General features: G+C 41.7%; 2 protein-coding genes across 4 annotated transcripts; both read left to right on the forward strand.

The window, feature by feature from the left end:
- The first annotated feature begins 46 nt into the window (after positions 1-46).
- Positions 47-12,721, forward strand: casp8ap2 (caspase 8 associated protein 2). 3 transcript variants are annotated; one of them, XR_007885869.1, is made up of 11 exons: positions 47-369; positions 2,283-2,357; positions 2,712-2,786; positions 2,959-3,059; positions 4,028-4,102; positions 4,477-4,592; positions 4,861-7,409; positions 8,058-10,878; positions 11,370-11,469; positions 11,567-11,686; positions 12,277-12,721. XR_007885869.1 is itself a non-coding variant. In XM_051409867.1 (10 exons), exons 2-10 carry the CDS (start codon positions 2,324-2,326, stop codon positions 11,627-11,629), a joined length of 5,934 nt encoding a protein of 1,977 aa, XP_051265827.1. In that variant the 5' UTR covers positions 47-369; positions 2,283-2,323; the 3' UTR covers positions 11,630-12,721. The 3 variants fall into 3 exon arrangements, 2 of the variants coding, with proteins under 2 accessions (XP_051265827.1, XP_051265828.1); XM_051409867.1 differs by having other exon boundaries at positions 11,567-12,721; XM_051409868.1 differs by lacking the exon at positions 47-369 and adding an exon at positions 383-731 and having other exon boundaries at positions 11,567-12,721.
- Positions 12,722-13,772: 1,051 nt separating this feature from the next.
- Positions 13,773-20,400, forward strand: gja10b (gap junction protein alpha 10 b). Its single transcript, XM_051409930.1, has 3 exons — positions 13,773-14,362; positions 14,443-15,857; positions 19,730-20,400. Exons 2-3 carry the CDS (start codon positions 14,463-14,465, stop codon positions 19,766-19,768), a joined length of 1,434 nt encoding a protein of 477 aa, XP_051265890.1. The 5' UTR covers positions 13,773-14,362; positions 14,443-14,462; the 3' UTR covers positions 19,769-20,400.
- The last annotated feature ends 1,007 nt before the right edge of the window (positions 20,401-21,407 follow it).

The following is a 21,407-nucleotide window of genomic DNA, read 5'->3' on the forward strand; positions in this document are numbered from 1 at the left end:
CGGGGTTGGAGCGCGTCGCGGTGTGATGACGCAAATGGGCAGTGACTCCGCCCGGCACAGTGTCACTCTCCCCGGGAGAGGAGCAACTTTCCTCGTGCTAACTGCCGCAGCTGCTTCTCTTTAACGCGCGTGTTTGCGTCGTCTGGCTGCGGGACCGTTAGAGTATGAGCCGCTGGAGGAGACAGCGGGGCTCCTTTACGGTCTGAGTCCGGCTTTTAGACTATTTTATATCTGCAACCGAGGAGGTGCGAGAACACATCCTAGTGACAGACCGCGGGAAAATGTCGTTACTTCCTGTGCAGTGAAGTCTTGGCGCGACATTACAGTTGTAAACAACAGGAGGACGTATAGCTAACAATACGCAAACAAGTAAGTCAACCAGTTCATACACAGCTTACTGTGATAGCCTTTTTATGAATGTCAGGCCGGTTACACATTAGCATCCCCGACGTACACACTGAGCACTTTTCTCCTTACGGGCTCCTTTTATTCATATATTGTAGCAGTTGATTTGAATATAACGTTACAGCCGACGGTGGTTTAACCGACCCAAACGTTTTTTTAACGATAGTAAAAACGTCTTTTCAGAGAAAGAGGACGGTATTTGCAGAAAGAAAGTCGCTTTTCTACCAAATAAGTGTGAAACCCTTAGTGACGGGTGCAGATTTGTGTTAGCTTGAAAAGGTAACGTTGGGTAAAATGTCCATCATTCTGAAAGTTGGTAAACGGAGGTAAGTTGGGTTTGCCCTTCATTCTGTCCTTTGTACTATTCAAGAATCCATTTCAGTAAACTTTAAGTGATTCTATCAGCTAAAGTTAGCTAACAGTTCAAATGTAGGTCAGGGGCAGAAAGTTCCTAATAAGACAGTATTTAACCACAGCGGTTAACAGTTCACTGTAGAGTGAAACTGAACAGTATTCCAACCCTCAAGTCAAGATGTCTTCATTTGTGTGTGCTCAGCTCTGTTGGTGGAAGGCTTTGTTCTTTGCTGTCTTCTTTGGGCAGCAGCTACCTCACTGTGTTAATCATGCTAACAACCCAGTGATTAGCCTCAGTTTATATACTACATATATATTATTGAAATCACAATAATGTAAGGTTTTGATGAAGGTAATATTTGTGACAGCATTATAATAAAGTACTGGAGCGGTGCCCTACTCCAATTTTTGATCTCCAGATTTAAGAAAACCTGTTGCTACAGGCCCAAAAATGTCATCATTTTAATAGTTTTTTCAGTCAAAATTAATCTTAATAATCATTTTTTACCATATCGTGCAGCCCAAGCCAAGGGGAGAATAAATGTCAGAGGACCTAATTTCATTTTCACTGAAAAAACAATGAAAACTTTACTTTATTATAATGCTGTCACACATTTGACCTTTTATCAAAAAAGTGCAGCTTCTGCATTTTTGCATATTGCATTTGGCCATATTGTGATTCCAACATTATTTTGGCTAACAGGATATAAACTGTGTGGAAAAATCTCAAATATACATCCTGTTACAGTATATGTAGTCATATTGTCTAACCCTGATTATCTGTGCTGTAGACTAAATATTATATGTGGGTTAACCAGTCTTGAAAGTGTACCCACTCCACTTCCATTAAGTGTGGTAACACACAAGTAGGGCTGCAACTTTATTTATATTTTTTATTATTGATTAATCTGCTGATCATTTTCTCGATTAATCAAGTAGTTGTTTGGTCTATAAAATTCAAAAAATTGTGAAAAATGTTGATTGCTGTTTTCTGAACCAATGTATTATTTTGTCCACAACCCAAAGATATTCAGTCTACTGTCATAGAGGACTAAAGAAGGACTAAAACATTTTCCTTAAGAAATTACTCAAAGCAATTCAAAACCACTGGATCCTCTCCTCATATGAAGGAACCAGTAGCTTATTTTTCTACCTGTCCTGCTGACATCTCCACAACTCTAATTTATAACCAAACTTTTCTGTTAAAAACACGAAGTCACCAAGCCAAAACTGAGATCACCCTGATCGTCAGTGTTATTCTCAAAATATAAGCAACAGAAGATATTATACAACATTTTATGGGCTCAGTAGATCTAATAACTGACCTTTTTATAATTTAGATTGGTGGAGTAGCCCCTTAAAGATCTGTCAGCTCTAGGATCAATTGTGGATGTAAAGTTATTGATTGGGGTCTTGCCATCAGCCAGGTGTTAAAGGTTCATCTTCACTGTCAATGAAGTGTGTTCTCTTTGATATCTGTAGACTGGTAATAACTATTGATTTTCCTTTGGCATTGTTGTCAGGAACTCCTTGAGAAACTGAACCACAGTAAACACTTGGAATAATGGAGGACATTGACACATTTGATGCTTCTGGTCGTAAGTATAAGGCTATTACATTCACTGTTACATTTAGATTATTATATACTGTAGTGTATTATTGGGAGTTCTGGTTTGTAATGAAGCCCTTTTTAGCATATGAAATATAGTGAAGCTGTCTTTATCAGTGGCCCCAGTATTGGTTTGACTATCAGAAATTCTATTCAGTGCACTATATTTAATTTCTGCAATTTTATTTTATTTTCTTAATTCTAAGGGTGAAATAATGCACTATATAGTACCCAAAATTGCACTAGCTATAGCACAACGTGGGAATAAATGTGTGAGTGATTTTGGAGATTATAGCTGTAGAACTGATGACATACATTTATAATACATTTACAATATCCACAGTCTTGGTCCCTGATGTCACTGAAGATTCTGTGGATATCTATGATGGCCTGGATATCAACTCTAGCAGCAATGCAGGTAAAAGTCCTTTTTGAAATAGTTTCACTTTGGACTGCTACAGCAAAATATCATTACTACTCATAATATAATTGTATTTGAATTGAATGCAGGGGAAATTGTCTGATTTCTTTGTCCAACATTAAGATTTTATAATTTATCTTATTTTTTGTCTTGTTTTGTTTTATTTCAGAGAAGTCCTCTTCAAATGGTTCTCTGCTGAAAGAGTCTATGGATCTTTATGAAGAAATTTTCACAGAGGAACAGCAGAGCAGAGAGTTGGCATACTCGGAGGTGAGCTGCTGTGTTCAGACTTTTTTATTTTAAAGGTGCTTAAATGGGTATGTAGCTCATAGGTTGTTACACAATACAAAATAATTGTAGCAGGCTCTACTTGGTAGCTAGATTGTAACATATGTTTTAGTTGATGTTAAGATCAATTCTGCATTAACAAATGGAAGGGTGTAAGGGTCTGTCCTCACAAATAAGTTTTTCTTGAATCCGGATAAATACTTTATCGTATCGGCCTCGCGTCTAGACGGATACGGCGTTTTCGGGGTGGGAAAATTTGATCTTTTTTTAAAATGGGTCCCAGAATGGGAAAATCCGAAAACGCCGGATTAAGAGTCATCTGGACAGCAATAACGGATTTTTCCGAAACAATGACGGATTAGCCCCGCCTCTCTAGCATTTAACCTCAGCCGCCACCGCTAGACACGTCATGACAACAACAACAATGGCGGAATACTACTAAATGTTTGTAAACAGCGCATGCTCCATGGCTTCTCTTCCGGTTTTAGTGTATTGGTGTTGCGGCGTCACAGCGCCACATACAGGCCTGGCATATGTACTACAGCGTTTTGGGTTGTTTCAGTGAATCCGTGTGGACGCAGATATTTCTGGAAACGACGTTGGTTTACGGAGATTTTTTCGAACAATATCGTATTGGGTGAGGCCGTGTATTCGTGAGGACAGGCCCTCAATGTTGCCCTCTGCATAAAGACCCCTGCTGAGTCAACACACGTGACTACTAAACCAATTGTTTGGTTTAGTAAAGACCTAGTAGTGACCTGCAGACAAAGGACAGGGGTGAAAAGCTGCTACCATAGATTTCCCTCTGAATAACAGTCTGGTGTGAATAGTCAAGTACGAGGTGAACCTTTGTTTTTCGGCGTCATACACAAAGAGAGATTATCTAATAAAATGCTGTCTGTCAGTGTGCCAACTATCTCACAGTCCTCTTTTTCTTTATTTGTTTGTAGTTGAAGTCCAGATTCCAAGCAGCTCAAAACCAAATTAAAGAGTTGCGTAGGAGACTGGAGCAGATGGAGATACAGGTTTGTTTTATTTTTGTTATTTTTCAGATGTTGAAAAAGGTGAACATTATTGCTTCATTATTATTGAGCCTGAAATTAGCCTGAGATAACTTTTTTGTTATGAATTGGCGCTACACTAATACAATTGAATTGAATTGAACTGAATCAATGTACCAGTCAGTATTAGGCACCAACTTGAACTGATCCTGGAATAGGTGGATGAGGAAATGTGGCTATTCCAGTAAAAATGGCTGTCAAAATGCACCTACACTAAAACCTGAACAGTATTAACATGGTGTGTGTGTGCGTGCTCTCTCTCTCTCTCTCTCTCTCTCTCTCTCTCTCTCTCTTTTTTTTTCTTCTTCTTCTTCTCTCTCCTCTCTCTCTCGAAACAGAACACAGGGTTAAACACTGAGAACTGCCGTCTTAAAAAGAACATCTCCGCACTGTTACGGACAGCTAGACAGGAGGTGACACGAAAAGATGCTGAGATTCAGAGACTGAACCAACTGTAAGTATTGTTCTAAAATGAACTGCTGACTCACTTTAACACAACCTACATTAAAAGGGCTATAAGTTAATGAATGTATGAAATGTTCCATAACACATTAATCTAACAACTCCAAGTTGGAATTGTAAAAGATAATTTTGGCAGGTAAATTAGGACAAATAGTTTGTTGTTTACATAACCATTCTACTGATTGGATCTATGCTAAACAATTCTTAATCAATTGTTAAAAAAAAATATATATATATATATATATCTATGTTTTTCCCAGGTCAGAGAAAGGTCTCCATCATCATCATCAATCTCACATCAATAATGTGAGGGATCAAAATTTGTCCAGACGGACAGCCACAGGCAGCTCAAAAAGTAGGCCTTCTCCACTACCCTCCGGTCCTCCTCCACCACCCTCTTGTCCTCCTCGTCCTCTACTATCTTCTGGTCCTCTACCACCCTCTGGTCCTCCACTGCCCTCCAGTCTTCCTCCCCCTCTTCCACCTCTACCAGCCACACATCCCAGGGAGGATCGTACTCCAAGGGAACCTCCTCAACCTTCTGTGAAGGAAAGTAATAGTTCCACCTATCAGCTCAGTGGATCTTGTGTTGAGACAAGAGCTTCAAGAGCATCCTCTCACAATCATTCAAAAAGTTCCTCAAGTTGTGATGTAACTGATAAACAGACTGAGCACTCCATTAGCAAATCCAGCAGCTGTTCATCAACACGACATAGTGAATCACACAAACACAAGTCCAAGCACAGAGAAGAAAAATGTCAATCTGAATCAACAGACAGGAGACATAGAACTGGTTCAGATCCCAACAAGGTCTGTAATGGTCCTGAGAAAAACAGGTCTCACAAAGAAGACAGAGACAAAGGACGAAGATATGACTCCAGGTCTAGTAAAAGCAGAAATTACCCAAATGATGAGGGCCACCACAGATCAGAGAGGGCCAAAAGCCCTCCACCAGAGATTTTACTTAGTGCAGCTATTTCTGATGACAAGAAAGGGAGAAGTCGAGAACAGAGACCAGATAAAGCCAAAGTGTCCACATCAGACTCTGAACATCATGCAGCTCACAGCTCTAAGGAGGGCTACAGCCGAGATCATAGGAAAATCACAACTAGTGACGGACATATCAGAAGGTCAAACTCAAAGGACAGTAAAAAGTCTTCTTCAAGCAAACATTCTGAGTGCTACAGTGATTCTTCCAAAGAGAGGGAAGGGGATAAACTGTCAAAGGATTATCAAAGGAAGGAGAATAGACGACGTGAAGATGAAATCAGCGGAAAGCATGAGAGGAGCAGTCTATCAAAGACAAGCAGAGAACGTGAGAAGCAGAGATCAAAAGAATCAAATCAAGGTAGAGGGGATACCTGTAGTAAGGAAAGAAAAGATAAAACACAAGATGCCTTAAAAATATCATCTGAAGAACCGAATATCACAGAGAAAATCTCTGTGGAGGAAAACAGTCCAAACAGAAAACTGTGTTTCATGGAAACATTGAATCTAACCCTTTCACCAATGAAGAAGCCAGTGTTGCCCACCAATGCCAACCATGGTGACCTCACACCAATGAACAAGGTCGTTGAAAACGGAACAGATGATGAGAGTTCGCAACCTAACGTTGAAGACATGTGTGTGATTGATGAAGTCAACAGCAGTGAATTAGAAGCAGGGTTGGAAGATGTTGCAGAGCAATCTCCAGATATCACCAAATCTCCAGATTCAGAAAAGACGCATAAGAGATCTGATGATGCGAAAGATGTCCAGGAGAAGGATAAAAACCAGAGTGAAACTCCTGCAGACCATTCAGTCCAAACTACCTTAGACCATAACCAACCCCTAAAAACTGCAGAGAATCAGATGACTGTGTATCTCACACCAAAATCCCCAGAGAGTAGTTCTCGAAAAGCAACGGATGAAAAGTTGACCCTTTCAAAAAATGAGGACAAAACCAAATTGGCCTCAAACAGCTGGGTAGATGAATGTAGACCTCTGGAGGCTACAGATGGTGTCAGTGATACATCTGCAAGCATTTATGAACTGCACACAAGCAATTCTTTACAAAAGGTAAACTCTGGAAATAGTACTGATCAATCTGTTGCTGTTCCTGCATTCGTTGTGCTTGATTCAAGTGTAGAACTGAAGCTTAAAGCTTCTAAAACTGCAGTAAAGAAAAGCCTCCCTGTGGATCCAGTCAAAGAAGACACAGCTGCTTCACCCTCAAGGGAAAGTCCTGTATTTGATGTTTCTGGCAAAGCCAATCCAGAAAGTCATCTATTTTCACCCACTATCCTACCTCAGGACTGTAAGCAAGGACTGTGTCCTCCTGCTTCCAGTTCCATTCACAAGAAAGATGCTTGTCATACACAAGATGGTTCTGCAGATGCAGATGCTGTATCCAGTACAATAAGCCTGGAATCATTGCCTCAAGAAGGGCTGAGTCTTCCCGAGGCTATTTACATTTTAACACAGACAAATGAAGATGCCAGTGACAGCAGTAGCTTCACAACTGAGCCAAGTTCTTCTACGGGCTGTATCGCAGTGTCCAAAGTCAGCAGTACAACAGAGGAGACAGCAGTGCCAGAGAAGCGCAGTGACCTCACGTTCACCCCGAAGAAGAGCTTCAGTCCTGGAAAGAGTCACGAGCCTTCCAGTTCTATGCCATTGCTCCATGATGAGGACTCCATGATGCGCACACTGAGCAATCTAAAAATAATCCCTGATGCTATAAGCCCTCTGAGGAGCCCAATACGGATAACCAAGAGAAGTCATCTCCATGTTCATGGCAAGCCAGGCCACGTCAAGAGCCTTCAGAAAGGTAAAGTTGGCCTGATTATCAAGACATGTCACATAAAATCTTTCATACACATCCAAATTAGAGTGGCTATAGTTGCTAGTAATTTTATCTTGTGTTAAGTTTCACATTTTTTCTTAAGCAGACAAATTATATTTTTGTGGTGCTCATTTTTATCCCTTGATAAAGGTTGCATTCAGTCATTATCTTGACAGACAGTTTCAGAACTTAATCTAATCTAATCTACTCATAATGGCAAATGGAGGTCGTATGTATGTCGCACAGAATTTTTCATTTGGACAGATACTGATAGATCAAATATTTAAATGATACCATTCAAATTGTTGAATTGGCCTGGCCAAAAAAACAATAGCAGTATTAGGGCTGCACAGTTAATTCAAATATTATTGAAATCACAATATGCAAGTCGCAGAAGCTTTTTGATAAAGGTAAAATGTGTGACAAAACAGCATTATAATGAAGTACTGTACAGCTGAAGAGATACCCCGGCCTACAAATCTTGTTCTCCAAATTTAGCAACTCATAAGATACAGATTATTGACAAGATAGGTAGCTCAAAATACTGAGGCATTTTAATCCTAATTATGAGATGCTATCATAATTCCTAGAAAATGTTTGTGTAAACTTATTTTCTTTCTCTGTCCTGCGCAGAGTTCTCCAGCACAACTGTTGATGCTAACTCAAAGAAGTTGGATGTAAACAAAGAAAACAAATATCCGGGTTCTCCTGCAAACCATGAGGCACAAAACTTGGTGGACAAGGTATCTGACCCGGCCTCAAGTCTCTCTGACCCTGAACTGGAGGAAGGGGAAATTATAAGTGAAAGTGATGAGACGGCTGCAAGTTCTCCCATTCCTGCAACCAAGAGGGCAAAGTTGGAACGGCCTGTCAGAAATAAACCAAGTCCTAAGACTGTGTTAAACAGGACATCCGAAGAAAGGTGTGTTGAAGAAAATGAAACGGCTGGTGTATCAACTCGGAGTCCAAAGAGTCGTTTTAAAACGGTTTGTCCCGCAGCATCCAAAGCTTCTTTTTCCACCATAGAGGAAGTAATGGAGACATTCAAGCTGGTTCGAACTGAGATCCGAAAAAAGTACATGAAGCTTCATAAAACCTTTCCCAGGAAGAGCTTCTATGGGGTAATGGACAATTTCCAGGAGTCTTTTTTAGAATTTGTAGATGGTGCTAACTTTGGTCAAATATGCAGTCAGGAAGGCGAGCTGAGACCCAAGCTGAAGAAACTGATTGTGTCTGTGTTTGACAAAGTCTCAAATAATGGTATTGTGAAACGCATCTTTGAACAGCAAGCAGTTGATCTGAAGCAAAAGTTGTGGGACTTTGTGGATGTCCAGGTTGAGTACTTGTTTAGGGACGTTTACACAACACTGCAGAGCCTTTGCAAACCAACAAGAGCTCAGGCTGAGGACAATAGGCCCAGTGGAAATAACAAAGTATCTAGACATCCTTCGGCAAAGAAGCCACAGTGTCAACAAAAGGAGGCACAGTCAGCTCTGACCAGCCTGCGTCGAATCAAGCCTTGCGCTGTGGTGCCTTACAAAACAGGCCTTGGAAGCAGAGGCAAAGATATCAGAATCACACATGTGGAAAAAGACAGGAATGTTGTCCCGCATCAAAAAAATTGCCCGAATACACAAACTGTGGTCGACTTCCTACCTCCTAAAAATATTCCTCCAACTCCAGAGAAAAATAGCATATCTTCTTTGGTTGTCTCTCAAAATGGCTCTTTGCTTGACAGAACAGACTTTGAGCTACTAACAGAACAGCAAGCCTCCAGTTTAACGTTCAACCTGGTGAGGGACTCTCAAATGGGAGAAATCTTCAAGTGTCTCCTGCAAGGATCTGACTTATTAGAAAACAACGGCATCGCTGGAGACAACACAGCCTGGTCCCTCGGTACACCAAGGAAGGACGGAGAGAGACTCATCAGTATCACTACACCAACTAAATTTGACTCTCCATCTAAACTTCTTTCCCCATCAAAATTCGAGACTCCCTCCAAACTTGTCGCAACATGGTCTAGCATTTCACCTCGCAAGATGTCTTCTCCACGGTCCAAAGATCAAATCCCACTGAACCCAGCTTTCTTTGATGAAAGTTGCTTGTTAGAAGTGCCATCAGAGAACAGAGCAATGCTGCAGTCCGGCTTGGCTTTACAGAGGTCGTATTCCATTCTAGCTGAAGATCTGGCTGTCTCCCTCACCATTCCATCACCTCTCAAGTCAGACAGCCATCTCAGCTTCCTACAGCCATCAAGCATGCACATCATGTCCACTCCAGACAGCGTCATCAGCGCTCACATAAGTGAGGACGCTCTGCTAGATGGGGAAGATGCTACAGAACAGGACATTCACCTGGCCCTTGACACCGACAACTCTAGCTGTGACTCCAGCAGCAGCGTGGCCTCAGAAGTGCTTGCCACGCCTTTCGTATTCAAGCCTGACCTGCTCATGCAGGCGCTAGTGATGGAGAAGTCTAACGATCATTTCATTGTAAAGATTCGTCAGGCAGCCACAGACGCAGATACCACGCTCACCGCTGATGACAGCTTAAGTAAAACACTAACGGAGGGAGATCAGCAACATGGAGAAGGTGGTGTGGCAAGTCAAGAAAGTCAAGCAAAAGCTGTTTTGTCAGACAAGTCGCAGAAAAGTACTGCTTCAAATTCTGTACCTTCAAAGAACAACCAGTCTAACCTTGCTGAAAGGTCTGGGATCTGTCAGGCTGCCACCAGTGCAGATACCCATCTCACTCAAGATGAGAGCTTAACACTAACAAAAGATCCACCCCACAAAAAAGATGAGTCAACTCAACAAAATACCTCAAAAAGTTGTTTTTCAGATGATTCACGGTCAGAATCCCCCCAAAATCTGCCTCAAACTACTCTTTCAAATAACAGTTTGCACTGTGATTCTCAAAACTCTGATCAGTCCTTTGGGCAGATCAGCCAGGCAACCATCAGAGAAGGTATCACAGCCACTGCAGAAGTGAGCGCAAGTCAAACACGCCACAGAGAAATAGACATGACATCTCAACAAAGTCCCTCAGAAGCTATTTTATCTGATTCAGACAACAGCCCACATCTGTCTGCCGAAGGCTCCAGAACAAAAAGAAGACAAGTGTTGCTGACACGTGTCAGAGATGAAATAAAGGTGTCAAAATCAGAGAGAAGTCTCACCATTGCAAAGGGGGAGGAGAAGTCCCACCATTGCAGCACATCAGAGAAAGACAAACGGGATTGTGGCAGAGGTAGAAAACGGAAGAACCACCAAGAGAAATCAAAAGCCAAGCGTCCCAGAAAGGAGGAAGAGGAGATTGCAGAAGAGGTGATTGTGTCTAACTACAAGAGAGATGATAGTGAATCCAAATCCTCCCCAGCATCTCTGTCCCCCAACAGTCTCTATGCAAAGAATGTCATCAGGAAGAAGGGCGAGGTGGTGATATCATGGACCAGGTCAGTAGTTGGTGCTCAGTTGAGTCACTCCCCCTCCCCAGGAATTTGTAAATAAGAGTTCTGATATATGTTAACCATCCTCATTATTTGCATTGGCTTGCCATTTTGTCCAATCCTCACAACATTTCAGCAGGTGTGTTTGCAAATGATAATCACAAGCCTAAAATACTTCAAATGAGTGTTAGAGTTACCCCTTACTGCTTACGGCACTGTGCAACAGTTGCCGCTCACTCCGGCTGCAACATGGCCGCAAAAGCTGATCGTAAAAATGGGGAGGAAAACATTTATCTATAGCCTACATACCCATAGTAGAAGCACAAATCAACTAAATCTGAGCAAATTCTGGTGGGCAAACAAGCCGCATGCAGGCGACATAAATGTCATGTCACAGCTAACTTCTTCAGGAATTTTCATGAACCTTGTGCAGTGAAACTAAATGAAGGAAGTTTCTTCCCTGAAAAGCATTTTTACCTGTGTCCCGCTTCTTCCAGAGATGAAGATCGTGCAATTCTGGTCGAGCTAAAGACAAAAGGTGCCTCACGTGAAACTTTCTCTGCCTTGTCAGAGAAACTTGATAAGCCATCAGGGCAGGTAAGTTCATGTTTTTTCTCACATGACTGTGCAAGCTGTAGTGAAGGAGCATATAATTCTTGCAATAACATATAATATACTGTTTTTCTTTTCTCAGATTGCTCACAGATTTTACCAGCTCATGAAGATTTTTAAGAAGCAGGAAAAGATGGACACTTGATCACTGCAAGCAAATAGCTCTCAGAATATTTACACACATACTGTGGCACCAATGCAGGTATGTAGGCTGCTATTCATGTGACAGTGCACAAAGAAGTGAACGCAAGGTGGCTGAGTCATTACAAGACCAGTGGGTCCCGTAATAAATGCCCATATATGCTGCTCTTTCCACCAAGATCTGGAGCCCTGTGCACTCCAGCCATCAGCTGGGTAGACATAAGGACAGCAGTTTTAGCTAAACTTTGTTTCTCAAAGGAAGGTCAGAAATGAAGTTACTGTCTGTGAAGGTATTTTGTTCTGAATATTTAATGGTACCTTTTCATATGGTTCAAAAATAATTCAGTTTGAAAAGAAGAGCTCTTCCTCAGCACAACTGATGGACAGATTGATGTGAACGATGAAATATCCCTTTAAAATACAGTTAACATCAGTGTTATTGGCATTGTTTTTCATGCACTTTTTGGTTTGTAAGAATCCACTCTGCAGTCACTACTTGGTGCTGGATATTTCCTGATGTCTGGTCGTCACAGAAGCATATAACTTCATCCTCAGAACAGCATCTATACAGGCTTTGCTTTCTCTGCCTTTGCAGATAGTCCTCAAGCTAATCTTAGGTCTAGTCCTAAACTTGTGTTTTTCTCAAAACAGTGGGGGAAAAACTGCCTTTGGACCTGGATCATTCCAGATTTCAGTGCAAGTACACTCAAATGCTCTTAAATGAAGTGACCATTCTAGTTCCTTAAAGTAGTAGATGCTGACTGGAAACAATTTGAAGCATCACCCATCAGTAGACCTTGAGTTATGGGACTGATAAGTTGGGCTTTTTATTATAATTTTGTTTGTGACATTTGAATCTTCTTTTAATGGATATATTTGTATATGGGAGGGGGCTTGATGGAAGGTTGTTAAAATGTTTACATGTCCAATTCATGAACAGGACAGTACATTTCTCTGTTAATACAAATGGAACCTTTTATCTGTTGGCCTTAATGGCTTTTTGTTTGACTCATCCTATTGCATATAAACAGCATGCAATGCAATATTGTGTATATTGTGCGTAATTCTTTACTGAAAATAAAGTTTTATTTATTTATGCTGATGTCTATTCTGTTTTATAACTGTATTAACAAAATTCTGGAAGTATTATAAAGGGGAATAAAATATCTATTCCACTTTGTGCTAACGGAAGATAACACCATGACACGAATATTCATGAAGTGCATGGAAATCGAGGTCAGTGCCTAGGGCTGCTGTTTGTAACTCAGTAGCACAGCAGTCAGTGACATGAAGTGGAGGACAGAAGTAAACCTGATGCTAGAATTAGACCCAAACTGATATATTGACCTATCATCACATACCTAGGTGTATGTGTTGTCCAATATGAAAACAAAAACAATGCCTATAGTAATATGTTGATGTCACTAAACACTTTATCCAGCAGAGTGTGCTGTGATTTACAATACTGTGGCAAGCTCCTCAGAGTAGGAGAGAAAAAGCATAAAATCCCAAGTAAAAGTATTATGTATGTATTATGAAAGTAAAATGTCCCTTCTAATTTAGGATTCTATCTGACATTAGATTAATATTGATTCATCAATGTCAGAGCAACATTTTACTGTTGTGGCTGCTCGATGTGGAGCTATTTAAAGGTCCAGTGTGTAACATTGAGGAGGATCTATAGTCAGAAATGCAATATAATATACAAGGGTATGTTTTCACTAGTGTATAATCACCTGAAAATAAGAAATGTGTTTTTGTTACCTTAGAATGAGCTGTTTTTATCTACAGGCGCAGTGGGTCATCTTCCATGGTAGCCCAGAACAGACAAACCAAACACTGGCTCTACATACATGCTTGGAAGGCTGAGCTTTTCAGTTGGTTGCAATCTGCAAATTCACCCCTAGAATCTTAGAAGAGAGAATTTTAGAAGGGAAATCACTTTTGGTGGCTGCCAACAACTCATTTACATCTGAAACGTGTGGCAAGGGGAACCAACTAGACACTGACACTTTAATCTATCAATGCCCTGTATTCTATAAGCTTATCACATAGTTTTTATTTATGTGTATTTATTATTATTATTTATGTATATTTTTATTGTGAAAATTAACAAGTAACTACAGCTCTCAGATAAATGTGGAGAAGGAAAAACATTTTTCCCTCTGAGCTGTAGATGGGTGGTACGGTCGAGCTTTCAGTTGGTTTTTTCAGTTCATCCTGAAGGTGTTGAGGTGTTGGATGGGGTTGAGGTCAAGGATCTGTGCAGAACAGTCAGGTTCTTCCACGGCAAACTGGGAAAACTATTTCTTAATGGAGCTGGCTGTGTCCACGGGGGCATTGTCATGTTGAAACAGGCAGGGGACAAACACAAACTGTAGACACAAGGTTGAATGCACACTATTGCACGCTATGTACTTTATAAGCAAGAAAGTTGAACACATTGTGCATGGCTGTGTATTGATATCTCGGTTGGTGCTATTTCCAGTGTAGTGTCCTGTTAAAAGGGGCGGTATGAAATAACCTTGGGGCATTATAGGACCATGTGGTGGATCAATGGCTTCAAACTGGGAGTCCTAGTTTGCAACAGCATTGAAATAGTGTCAGCTACACTGCACAGTGGGGTCTCGTCTCTCTTCAAGGGACGACAAACGAGCCCTGATGTCTCCACAAATGAATCTGCTCTTTTATAATGGCTTTTTGCTGAGGCACATGAGACAAGGACCCTAGAAAACTTGTAAGTAAAACCATTTTTATTGCATTTTTACTCTCCATTTGATGAAAAGTACAAACCACTACCAATTTATTCACTGACAGATATAATAATATGACAGAAGATGGGGGATTGGAACTTATTAGGGAGTATTTTAGAAGAGGTCCACATTCATTCCACCATTGTGGGGAAGATCTGGCTCACTATCCTCTTCATTTTCCGAATGCTTGTGCTGGGCGTTGCGGCTGAGGACGTCTGGGATGATGAGCAGAGTGAGTTTGTTTGCAACACGGAGCAACCGGGCTGCAAGAATGTCTGCTACGACCAGGCTTTCCCCATCTCCCTCATCCGCTACTGGGTCCTACAGATCATCTTCGTGTCTTCTCCCTCGCTGGTCTACATGGGCCACGCATTGTACCGTTTGAGGACCCTTGAGAAGGAGAGGCACAGAAAGAAAGCCTGCCTTAAAGCTGCGCTGGAGGGGACAGACCCAGTCCAGGAGGACCATAAGAGAATTGAGCGAGAGCTCAGGAAACTAGATGAACAGAGGAAAGTAAGGAAAGCTCCCCTTAGAGGCTCTTTGCTGCGCACATATGTTTTCCATATCTTAACCAGATCTGTGGTGGAGGTGGGTTTCATCATAGGTCAGTGTGCCCTGTACGGCATTGGACTGTCTCCTCTGTACAAATGCGAGAGGCTGCCATGCCCCAACAGTGTTGACTGCTTTGTGTCAAGGCCAACAGAGAAGAACATTTTCATGGTTTTCATGCTGGTTATTGCTGGAGTTTCTTTATTTCTCAACCTCCTGGAGATTTTCCATCTGGGGGTTAAGGAGATCAAGCAAAGCTTGTATGGATACAAATACGGAGACGATGACAGTGTGTACAGGTCGAAGAAAAACTCCATGGTGCAGCAGGTTTGTGTGCTCACTAACTCCTCACCACAAAGACTGATGCAGCTCACACAGATGACCTGCTCTGTTGTGTCTGATCCTCACGGGGAGACCCTGCCTTTGAATTTGGCTCCTCAGAATCCGGAGAGGTCCCACAGTTCCAACCAGCAGCCTGCACAGAAGTACCCGTCAAGCCAAGCGGACATCCAGGGTCTCCAGCAGCTGGGGGCTGTGGAGCGGCGCTACACTCTGGACAACAAGAACCCCTCATGCAGCAGCGATGAGTCAAATGGACCTCACAGTTCGGTCCAGCCGCAGTATGCAGGACCTCGACCCACACTCATGGCCGGCCACATGGAGATCCCAGCAGCCTTGAGGAACCCACAGAGGAAGCAAAGCAGAGTGAGTGCTTGTAAGGAGCTCAGTGACATGAGTGATTCTCCGGAAAGCGACCACTACCCCACAGCCAGGAAGTGCAGTTTTATGTCCCGAGGAATGTCGGAAGACAAGCTGGCCACTGACAGCACCGATTCTCAGAGTGGAACAGACATCGAAGCCCAGCACCTCAACCAGGGAGAGAGTCCAATGACCCCACCGCCACCAGCCAGTGGGAGGAGGATGTCCATGGTGAGTACAGAAAATGATCATCCAATCACATTCTATCTGAAGCCTCTAAAGCAACAAATGTTCCTACTAGGCTATCTGGTGAGTAAAACTGAATATATTCATGAAGTGGTACCATCTATTTAAAGTATTACTTCACACAAGGCTGAAAAGCAGTGTCACTTATGGAAGATGTACAATGCCTAAATAAAAGCAAATCAAACAAAGAAATAAAGTGAATACAATTACACACTGTCATATGCAGTGCTGGGGGTTGTTACTCAAAATAAGTAATGTATTACGCATTACTCATGACTTTTTTTATAGTAATGCACTACTTTACTTTGCACTACATTATTTTTGCGTTACTTTGCACCATTGCAGTACAGTAGCAGGCTTATCTGATGTGTTTATCACTGAAGCAGTGGTTGTACCTTGTCAGGCAACCTGTTCTTCCTCGGGGTCTGCACAAGACTGCCAAGGCTGAGAGCCTCTCTATGGGCACACTAGACGCTGTGTTGATTTTCGTTGATATTGTAGGGAAACTGTTCAGTGATGTAGTTAAAGGAAGAAGAAGTCTCCCAGGAGATTGCTGACATAATTGTTTGATTAGTAACTAATGTGATTACTGAATTTAGGAACAGTAATATGTTACATTACTGTGTCATACCGTCTTATGTATTTCCTTTTCATGTATGGCTGTCATCAGCTTGTGTCAGTGACACCAAGCTCTGGCCCTAGGCTGTGATTGGACAACTAAAGCCACTGCTCTGCATTTAGTATTGACAGGTCTTTACTGCTCTCTGCTGGACCTCACTGACATGTAATACCATTCTCCACCTGATTTTAATGTGGCATTAACAATTCATGCCAAAATGAACAACTGCATTCAATTGTTAACTATGTGCCACATTCACCCTTTCACACACATTCACACAGCGATGGCAAAGTCCATTGAACAGAAACTAATGCATTCACACAGGAGCCATTTGGGGCTCTGTATCTTGCTCAAGGATACTTCAACATGTGGCACCAAGAGCCCTCTGTTGGTATCCAGCACCATAAACAAAAATCCATTCACCTCCTTTGTGTTGTGACAGTCAAAAATCTCTAATACACGACCTGTGTCACCCAGTCTGTTTTGGGTCATTGTGGATCTCAGTCTATAAAAACAAGGCTTCCCACCCGGGCGGTTCATCCAATAATCAGAAAGTTTGCGGTTCGATCCCCGGCTCCTCTCACTGCATGTCGTCAGAAGACCAGAAAAGCATTATACACCGATCAGCCATAACATTGTGACCACCTGCCTATATTGTGTAGGTCCACCTTTTGCCGCCAAAACAGCCCTGACCTGTCGAGGCATGGACTCCACTAGACCTCTGAAGGGGTCCTGTGGAATCTGGCACCAACACATTAGCAGCAGATCTTTTAAGTTCTATAAGTTGTGAGGTGAGGCCTCCATGGATCGGACTTGTTTGTCCAGCTCATCCCACAGATGCTCCATTGGATTGAGCTTCAGGGAATTTGGAAGCCAAGTCAACACCTTGAACTTGTTGTGTTCCTCAAACCATTCCTGTACCATTTTTGCTTTGTGGCTCATTATCCTGCTGAAAGAGGCCACTGCCATCAGGGAATACTGTTTCCATGAAAGAGTGTACATGGTCTGTAACAATGCTTAGGTAGGTGGTACGTGTCAAAGTAACATTCACAAGGTTTCCCAGCAGAACCCATGCTTCACCCAAAGCATCACACTGCCTCCACCAGCTTGCCTTCCCATAGTGCCATGTGTTCTCAGGTAAGCGACGCACACGCACCAGCCATCCACACCATGTAAAAGGAAACGTGATTCATCAGACCGAACCACCTTCTTCTATTTCTCTGTGGGACATTTTTGATGCTCATATGCCCATTGTAGGCGCTTTCGGCAGTGGACAGGGGTCAGCATGGGCAACCTGACTGGTCTGCGGCTACGCAGTCCCATACGCAACAAACTGCTCTGCACTGTGTGTTCTGGCACCTTTCTATCAGAACCAGCATTAACTGTTTCAGCAGTCTGAGCTACAGTAGCTGGTCTGTTGGATCGGACCACACGGGCCAGCCTTCACTCCCCATGTGCATCAGTTAGCCTTGGCCCAAATCATTACATGCGAAACAAAACACAGGTTCCTTTGAAGGAGAATAGATTGACCATTCTCCTGGCACAGTTTCACCATTTGCCAGTTTTCTTTTATACAGGGTTTGAGAGAAGTACTTCTTTTGGTGTTTGTATTATCCCAGCATGCTGAGTCCGAGCTTTAGGTAGCGAGCCTCTCCGCAGCAACAGGTGAGGCCGTCATGGGTGTGGTGGCTGGAACATAATGGCTGACTCCCTGGGTGTTAGTAGTACAACATACCGGTGTTTCATGTGGTCAGACTCCTTATCAAGGTGAGATAACTGTGTCAGCTTGGTGTCTTTGGCTCGGGCTAACTGCGGCTAGCTACAGCTCCCATTGCAGTTTCTACCGCGTCAACATTAGCCGTTAGCCTGGTGTCCTGTTCTTAACCCGAAGAAGATTCAGCAGAAAAAAGAAAATTCCTGAAAATTTAGGAAATTGTTTGAGTAACGTTAGACCTTGGTCACTCTTTTGTTTCAGCCATTGTGCTTTTGTTTTTTGTGCTCTGCTATCATATTTTCTTTCTGACATTTTGCCACTATGTTGTTCAACTGAAGTATTTCAAAACAAAACGGACCTCATGAGCCTGGCAGCTGATTATAGTTGAAAGTGCTCCTTATCTACCCAATAAGATGCTTACATTTAAGATGGACAACATGACAGCTTTTCTAAAAGCAAAGCCAAAACACCTCTAGTGGCGGAAATTTGAAGTACATGATAAATACATTCTTCCTAAGGATGGTTTCTGTCATTGTAGGTCTTGTGGTTCTTTAATCCCCTGAAAACTTGTCAGACTGTCAGTGTGTGGGATGAAGGTAAAGATTGTAGTCCGGTGGTATTTCCACAGCGTCAGAAGTACAAGTCCGAACTACTACACCAGAATATAAAAATATTAAGTAAAGGGTTAGCAACAGCTAGCATAAACTACTGTGAATGATGTGTCTCGATCAAAAAGAAAATTGGCGCAGTTTCACAGACTCCCACTCAAAGTGGAGTCTGGGGGAGGTGGGTCGGGGTCCTCTGATTAGAGGGCATTAACTGGTTTTATAGAAATGTTATGATGTAAAGTAGTCCCAAACTATCCACTCTATGTCAGCATTGGACCTAAAGGTTCAGGGTGATTTAAAACACTAGAGGGAATATTGAGACATTTTTAACCCACAAAATGCAGATTTTCATAAATTTGAATGTCAGTTTTAACACCAGCATTGATGTGTTTCATCCCAGTACAGTCATATAATTCAGTTAACAGCTCAGAAAACACATTTCAGAGTGAACTACCTCTTTACCTCAGGGGCGGCTGTGGCTCAGAGGTAGAGAGGGTCATCCACTGATCGATCCCCGGCTCCTCTCACTGCATGTCGAAGTGTCCTTGATCAAGATACTAAACCCCAAATTGCTCGTTTCCATTCTGATGAGCAGTTGGCACCTTGCATGGCAGCCACTGCATCAGTATATGAATGTGTGTGAATGGGGTGAGTGTGGCATGTAGTGCACAGCGCATTGAGTGGTCGAAAGACTAGAAAGGCGCTATATAAGTACAGTCCATTTACCATTTAAATATTCATGAACAATAATCAGCAATTAAAGATTGAAAACATTCTTAGATATTATTTATTTAGGATCCTATCCTACTGCTGCTGTTAAGACAAATGAGTTTGTGTCTGTAATTTTAACAATAACCATATATCGTCTTCTTTCTTTCTTTCTTTCTTTCTTTCTTTCTTTCTTTCTTTCTTTCAGAGCATGATTCTGGAGCTGTCTTCCATCATGAAAAAGTGAACTGAGATTGACTAAGCTTGTGGCATATGGGAGCTCTAAAGGGACTGAGGGATCCTGATCACAAAGCGAATCTCACCCTGTCTCTTCAGTTTAACTTCCTGTTTCCACAGTATGTTTATACAGTGTGTATTGTGCATGACCAAGAACTTCACTTCAGATATGTTAATATGACATTCCAAGACAAAAGAAGCTTAGTAATTTTCTTCATGTGCAAATGATATCTCCAGCCTCTTTAACATTGATAGTTTGCAAGCTACTTGCTATTTAGGGTTGTGGGTAGTTTTTAGAGACCATAAATCAAATGTGAATTAAATTTATATTTGGCTCAAAGCTTATGTGACAGCTCATAAAATGAGACCAAAAGCCTGTTGCTATGACATTTGACTGAAGATTGTAATTAAAGATTGTGGAATTGGCAACCACAGAAAAGCTGAGAGAGCTCTCTGAACCGGTGTTTATGATTTATCATACAGAACGAGCCGGAGAGAAAAGGGCTCTTGAATTTCAACGTTTTGTTTTGACCAAGAGCAGCCTAATACAGTTGATGAATATATCTGACACATTGAAGCTTTTATTGCGAATATTTCTGTTGTCCTGTTGTTGTTTTTCTATTAAACTCTTCTCCCTCTTCAGCAGGACCAAACTGTTGGTCTGAGTGCTATGTTGTTCAGTCTAATGAAGCTGGCACTGTGTTTTTGCTGGGATCTGAAAATGGTGATGTCAGACAGTCGGCCGTTCGCTGTCCAAAACTTTGTCCACAGTGTATCTTCTGTGGATATTCATATTTTCCCTGGGTCAAAAACATTTCTGAAAAACTCTTCAGAAGCAAGGATTCAGAAAGGATTTTTCATTATTTTGGTCTTAACATGACCTTCACTCTTTCTATGGAAGCTCATTTCCACCAGTGTGATGTAAAAAGTTAAAAAAGTTATTATAATGAGAAACTTTCTCAAAATATTGGAAAAGTTCTTGTTACAATTCTCCTTTTTTAATTTTTGTATGTAAAACACCAGAATACTATGAATTCAATGACAGACATTCATACTCAAATGCAGGGGGCAGCAAAATATCATTCAATTCATTTAATCTGACATTTTAATCAGTGGTGAAATCATCGAATCCATGACACACTTTAAATTATAGGCCTTATAAAAAACAAGTTAGTATGTTCATTTTTCCCTGTCTGTCTTACCGCATAACAACATCACACAAACATGACTCCAAATGAGCGCTAATGTTGCTCTGTGTCTGTTAGATGGGTTAGGTAATTGTTCATCATATTAACTTTAGAAGATTTCAAACTTAATAAGGTTGTATGTCAGTGTTGTGTTCAGGGGCAGAGCCAGATCTCGTAAAGAGTCAGGGGCATTGTCCCCCGCTGAGATCTTTTTCCATTTACAGCAACTATCTCTACCTGCCAACACTCCTGTTTTTCCCGGGTTTCTCTTGTATGTCAAGGCCATCTCCTAGAGACCTCTTATTTAATTGATTGATTGATTGATTGATTGATTGATTAATTTTATTTCTGAATTATCGGACACAGGAAAATAAAGAACAAAAATCCAAAGGTTAACATGTTAAAGTGAAAACACGTATTTCCAACATGGTCCTAAGATGTTAGAAGACAAAAGAATACAAA

Source organism: Dicentrarchus labrax, unplaced genomic scaffold (assembly GCF_905237075.1).
Source record: "Dicentrarchus labrax unplaced genomic scaffold, dlabrax2021, whole genome shotgun sequence".
Taxonomy (NCBI): Eukaryota; Metazoa; Chordata; class Actinopteri; family Moronidae; genus Dicentrarchus; species Dicentrarchus labrax.